The 5,738-nt window shown below is 59.0% G+C and overlaps 1 protein-coding gene across 1 annotated transcript; it reads left to right on the top strand.

Moving 5' to 3' along the window:
• Positions 1 to 223: 223 nt before the first annotated feature.
• On the top strand, positions 224 to 5,467 carry LOC129148937 (protein FAM50A-like). The gene is made up of 6 exons (XM_054715394.1): positions 224 to 230; positions 1,873 to 2,002; positions 2,993 to 3,138; positions 3,277 to 3,393; positions 3,623 to 3,754; positions 5,378 to 5,467. The coding sequence occupies exons 2-6, from the start codon at positions 1,924 to 1,926 to the stop codon at positions 5,465 to 5,467; spliced, it is 564 nt and encodes a 187-aa protein (XP_054571369.1). The 5' UTR covers positions 224 to 230; positions 1,873 to 1,923.
• The last annotated feature ends 271 nt before the right edge of the window (positions 5,468 to 5,738 follow it).

Below are 5,738 nucleotides of genomic sequence, written 5' to 3'. Positions count from 1 at the left end.
GTGGCATGGAGACAGTGGAATGTTAGGTGCAGAGTCGGTGGTTGTGGAGTGGGTGAGCGTGGAGTGGGTGGTCGTGGAGTAGGTGGTCGTGGAGTCAGTGTGTGCGGAGTCGGAGGGTGCGGAGTAGCTGGGTGCGGAGTAGCTGGGTGCGGAGTCGGTGTGTGAACTGTCAGTTTGTGGAGAGTCGGTGTGAAAAGTCGGTGTGAGAAGAGCCGGTGGACATAGAGTCGGTGAGTGCAGAGCCTCTTCCTGTGTCAGAAGGGACTCTCCCTGCCTCCCCCTCGGGGCTCTGTGAAGACTGAATGTGCAAGCACAGAGGGCACCTAGCGCAGGGCTGGGGATGGGCAGAGAGACGGTGCCCAGGTGACTCCAGAGCCTGTGAGCAAACCCTTCCCGCTGCCAGGCACTGATCAGAACCGCGTCCACTGGCAGTAGGTCCATGGCTTCCCTTCTACCAAGAAACTTGGGTTCTGGGTCGTGGGGGTAAAATGAACAGGAGATGGAAAAGCAGGAGCTGCCGCCCACTCCCAGTTGTTAGAACCGAGGGTGGGGCCAGGCTTGGACAACTGCCCTCAGAGCAATGGACACATCCCGTGTATGCGTGTTCCCATACACGTCAGGCACTCTCGCATCGTGTGTACCGGAGATGGGGCAGTTTTAGGTTCATGTGGTCGCTTCCCTGACTTTCTGCTCCTGGTTGATGCTGCTGCGGACACAGGGACTGCTGCCAGCCAAGAGGCATTTGCTAAGCTCAGCGGCTTAAGTGGGCACCACAGAAGGCCCTCAACACAGACAGGGCCAGCCTGTCGGGGTGATGCCCAGGCTGCGGCTCCATGCCGAGGGGTGGCCTGTGGGAGGCAGGCGATCAATGATTCTCTCTCATCCTTGATGTGTCTATCTCTCCCTCTCCTTTCCTCTCTGAGATCAATAAAATTATATTTAAAAGAATTATATTAGAGGTCTGGGGCACGAAATTCATTCCCCCGGACGGGGGCCCCTCAGCCTGGCCTCCTGCACCCTCTCCAATCTGGGACTCCTTGGTGGATGTCCAACTGTTGGTTTAGGCCCAATCCTGCAGGGATCAGGCCTAAACCGGCAGTCCACCATCCCTCTCGCAATCCAGGACTGCTGGCTCCTACTGCGACCCTGGCTGCCTGCCTGTCAGCCACTTAACTGCTCCTCTGCCAGCCTGATGGCACCCTTACTGCTCCCCTACCCACCTGACCGCTCCCTTACTGCTCTCCCCTGCTGCTGGTTTGATCACCCCTACTTACTCTCCCCTGCCGGCCTGATAGCCCCTAAAACCTCTGCATTGGTCCCCACCACCTTGGCTTTATCCAGAAGGGCGTCCAGAAGACATCTGGTCTAATTAGCATATTACCCTTTTATTAGTATAAATATTTTAAAAAATAAAACAAAACAGATAAGGCCTGGCTGCTGTGTTGCTTTCCTGAAAGGATGGATGTAGGTGGGTGATGTGGCAAAAAGGGTCTCTGCTGGCACCTAGGATGTGGGTTGAGCTGTGATTTGGGGTCCCCATGGCCTCTCCAAGACATGTTACACCAGCTAAGGGCCTCGGAGCTGCCCGTCCTCCTATCACTGGCTTTACAGCCCTGTGCTGTGCGTCACCTTGTTCACACATCACTGACCTCGGGTGTCTCCATCACCTACCACTGGGGCAGCATGTCTCAGTGGCTGTAGGTGTCCCAGCTGGGCCCTGTGTTGGAGTCACTTCTGTGCAGCTGTGCCTTAGGAAGGGAGCAGGTGCATGGAGGCCCTGCATCCTGGGGAATGAGGGCAGCTGCCCGGGGCAGGGCCTGCCCAGAGGGTGCCCTGGTGCGCATCCTCACCCCACCCCTCTTCCTGCACTAGGAGCCTGGACACATCCCCCAGCAGTTCCTTGAGGAGCTGCTGGGGGACAACATGGCCCTCGAGGCTGACCAGGGCCAGAAGATGGACCACCCCGCCCACCGGAGCTTGGCGCTGGGCCAGCTGTCCGAAGGTAGGCAGCAGCCCCTGGTGCTGGGGAGCCAGCCTGGCTGCAGCTTCTCCCTCAGCCAGGGAGCTGAGCCCTTGGCTCTGAATCTCCCGGGTCAGCCCATCCTCAGCCCAAGTCCATAGGGTTTTATTCAAGGGCCATTTGGAACTGTTCATTGCCATTCTCCCCAAGGAGAACATGAAGGGTCTGGCAGCCTGGAAGTCAGGACATGAACTACAAAGTAAGGGCTGCCAGTTTTCTCAGCTCCCATGTGAACAGTCCCAGGAGCCTTCAGAGGACAGCACGCTGACCCCCAGAGGCTGTCTTAGATCTGTCCGTGGGGGATTGAAAGCTCTGGATGGCAGGAGCCTTCCCCAGCGGTCACTCACCTGCATTAGAACAGCGGCCTGGGCTGATTTCCTCCGTTCATGTCATCATCAGACAGATGGGTGCATTCTGCTCTCTGTCTCCTGGGGCAGGGGCTGCTCAGTGACACCTCCTCCCGAAGGGCCTTCCCCAGGGGTGGCAAGTACTGGGCACACGCGCCCCAGAGGCTCTACCCCCCGCAGACATATGGTCAATTTTCGTGCACCCCCACACTCCCAGCTGAGCCCCCAACACCCTCCAGTCTGAGGGTTGGGAGAAACCATGCCATGTCTTTGCGGTCTCTGTGAGTGTCTGAAGTCCTTGACTTGACAGTCAGGTTAGAACTTGGCAAATAGTGGTTCTAGCAGTTCCACCGTCTTGAACGTTTGTATTGGCCTGTCCACGGTCACCTGCTTTCTTCCTGAGCTCTGGGTGGCTCCCAATGGAGCCCAGATGAGCCAGCAGAGGGGCCACAACCGACAGCGACAGCACCCTATGCACAACAGGCCATCCAGCTGACCGTGCCCGGTCTTCACACCGAGGCTTCAGGGGGATGGCCCTCTCGGAGGGATGACCGTCTCGGGGCGGAGACAGAGCGGGGAAGCGCAGGCACTGGAATCTGGGCTCTGACTCCACTCTGCTCTTCAGCCTCCGGCCGGATCCTGGCATTGGAGGGAGACCACGAGACCGTCCAGGGCGCAGTCCGGGAGCCACAGGGCGACTCCCTGGCACTGCGGGAGGGCAGCGGCACATGCACGGAGCTGCAGAAGGAGACCCAGCAGCTCCGGGAGCAGGTAATGGGGGTGGTGTCCGGAACACATGGGCAAGCCGGTGGCCGCGTGTGCCTTTGGGGGACCGGTTTGCTGTTAGCCTTAAAGCCACGTTCACGTTGTCACTTGACTGTGGCCCGGGCTGGGTCTTTGGCTCTGCAGGTGGAAGAGTTGGGGATCCAACTACGGAATGAGAAGCCCACCAGCCAGCACCTGAGGGCCCTCAAAGGACAGCTGTTGAAACTCATAGACACCCTGAGGCTGTACAGGGCCCAGCAGGTAGGCCCTCCAGAGCGCAGCCCCCTGGCGCCCCTGCCTGCTAGAGGGAGCGTCCAGGATCACAGCGTGTCCTGGTCCTTGAGCAGTGATTCCTGGTGACCAGTTCCCTTGCTCAGCTTGCCCTGCTCTTGGCCCCTCACTGCGTGTGGGGAGCAGGGATACGGAGTGTGCGGCTCCCCGGGGCCTGCACCCAGTGAGGCATCCTCCCCTTTTCCCCGATATCCAGCAGGAGGCCGAGGAGGAGCAGCGGGAGGAGCTGCGGGAGCAGCAGAAGCAGCGGACTGAAGTCCAGGAGGCCCTGCTGCAGGAGCAGGAGGCCAAGGCCCGGGTCACCGAGGAGAACGAGAGGCTGCGGCAGGAGGTAGCCAGGTAACCGCCTCCGCCCCTGCAGCGGCACCTGCCGGGCTTCATTCACACCCGCTCACTCCGCACCCGCTGGGCTCTGCTCCAGTGAGGCCCTCTCTCCAACCCCCCCGACCCGTCACGGTCACAGCTGATGGTCACAAGGGGAGGGGCCTCCAGCTGGTGGCTGGGCTGGAAGGACTAGTGACAGCTGGGATGGAGCGTGGTCCAGGGTTCGAGGGCCGCCCCTCCCCCACGAGGATGGTGATGACTGTGTGGGGCACGGGCACCTTCATCCTCTCACACCTGCGGTCCCGGGAAGGACATGTGCTCGCTCCCTGTCAGTCCCGCGTTCCCTGTGGGTGAATTCACCTCCTCGCTGACATGCATGGTCGCCCCACATCGGTCCCCGTGGCCTTTCAGCGGACTGTCCAGAGGGCTGGACATGGGAGTCTCCTGATGTGCACATTGGCAGCTGCGGTGGAACAGGCCTCGGACCCCTGCCTGGTTCAGCTCTCACACTGCAAACGAGCGTCCCTTTCGCGGACATTGAGGGCCACGGAGTTCTATTTTCGTGCTTTTCGGTGGCGATGTCGCCGTGTGAAATGGCCCCCGAATGGAGTGCTGCCGTGCTGTCTAGTGTCCCAAGTGCAAGCTGCGCTGGGCCTCGGGGAAAATATCCGAGAGGCACCTGAGGGTCCTCAGGCCTGAGCTATGGTGCTGTTGGTGTGAGCATGTGAACCAAAGCGCCTTTAGGTCTGGATTGGTTGACGAAAATGTGGCCAGAGACTCCCAGGAACTGTTGGGGCGGTTGCAGTTACACTGAATCGGTGCTCGCAGTGGCTTCATAGGACATTATCCTGCGAATCGTGAGAATGGACGGCGCTATTATCTTTTTTTCCAAAAAGATGAGGAAAGAGGCCCCGAGTAAATTAGCTGTTCAGTCAATGCTGAGTGCGGGGGCCCAGTCAGGACTCAGATCCAGGTTCTGTGTCCCCCCAGAGGCTGAGCACGGGAAGCCGCCTTCGCACAGCCTGGTTTAACACACATTGGGGGCGGCAGATCAGGTGCCTGCGGGGGCCCGGCAGGTCCAGCAGGTGGGGAAGGAGTGTCAGCGGCAGGCCAGGCCCCCGTGGAGGATACACCCCCTCTGAGGGCTGTCAGCTGGGAGGCAGGCCCGTGCTGCCGGGTCATCCTTTTATTTCTGCTTCTTAAAACATTTAATCCTCATCTCAGGATAATGTTTCCACTGACCTTCAGGGAGAGTGAGAGGGAGGGAGGGAGCGGGAGACAGAGAAACAGCGATGCGAGGGACCCATCTACTGGATGCCTACAGCACACCCCCTCTATGCCGCGGAGCAATCCCACAGCCCAGGTACATGGCCTTGACTGGGGACCCAACCCGCGGCCGACGCTGTCACAGGCTGACGCTGTCACTGCGCAGCCACACCTGCCAGGGCCTTTGCTGTCTGCTTTCTCCCCGCCCTCCGAGAGGGGCGATAGCTGAGTGTTGATGTGAAACTTGACATTTTAAAATATGGACGAACTAATTAATGAAATTCAATACCAAAGCCTGTGTGGGCCAAACAGGGCCCCTCTGTGTTCCCATTGAGTCCATGAGCCTCTGGTCATGGAGATTCAGGTAGAGCCCTTACCCCGGGAATGCCAGTCGGGTAGTAATGACGATGACGATGATGAGGATGATGATGCGGATGTCAGTGTCTTTACATAACGCTCCAGAACCTCCTATTTTATTGTCTCAGGAGTTGCAATCAGAAAGGGACTTGGACTGGGGAGAAGAGCCGGGCAAGGACAGAGTTTCAGAGCAAAGATGTTCTGATTCCGTGTTTTCCAAAAGTGTTTCAGTGCAAGAACCCTTTTTCCAAAAAGGCGGACCTGCAGAGCCTTCCATGGGAAGGGCTGTCACAGGCTGCTCTGTTGAAGTGGGTCCGAGCCTTCCTGTCCTGTGTCCCCAGCCCCTAGTGGGGCAGTTGGGGTGGCAG

The sequence above is a fragment of the Eptesicus fuscus genome, chromosome 5 (assembly GCF_027574615.1).
Source record: "Eptesicus fuscus isolate TK198812 chromosome 5, DD_ASM_mEF_20220401, whole genome shotgun sequence".
In the NCBI taxonomy this organism is placed as follows: domain Eukaryota; kingdom Metazoa; phylum Chordata; class Mammalia; order Chiroptera; family Vespertilionidae; genus Eptesicus; species Eptesicus fuscus.
The sequence above is the reverse complement of the archived record's forward strand: the minus strand, read 5'-3'. Positions and strand labels throughout refer to the sequence as shown.

What these genes read in the sequence shown, in the direction of transcription:
- LOC129148937 (XM_054715394.1), top strand. Translation starts at nt 1,924, where the DNA reads ATGGCCCTCGAGGCTGACCAGGGCCAGAAGATGGACCACCCCGCCCAC. An exon ending in GGCTGTACAGGGCCCAGCAG is followed by an intron (nt 3,394 to 3,622) that starts GTAGGCCCTCCA and finishes GATATCCAGCAG; the next exon opens with GAGGCCGAGGAGGAGCAGCG. An exon ending in ACGAGAGGCTGCGGCAGGAG is followed by an intron (nt 3,755 to 5,377) that starts GTAGCCAGGTAA and finishes ATGGAGATTCAG; the next exon opens with GTAGAGCCCTTACCCCGGGA.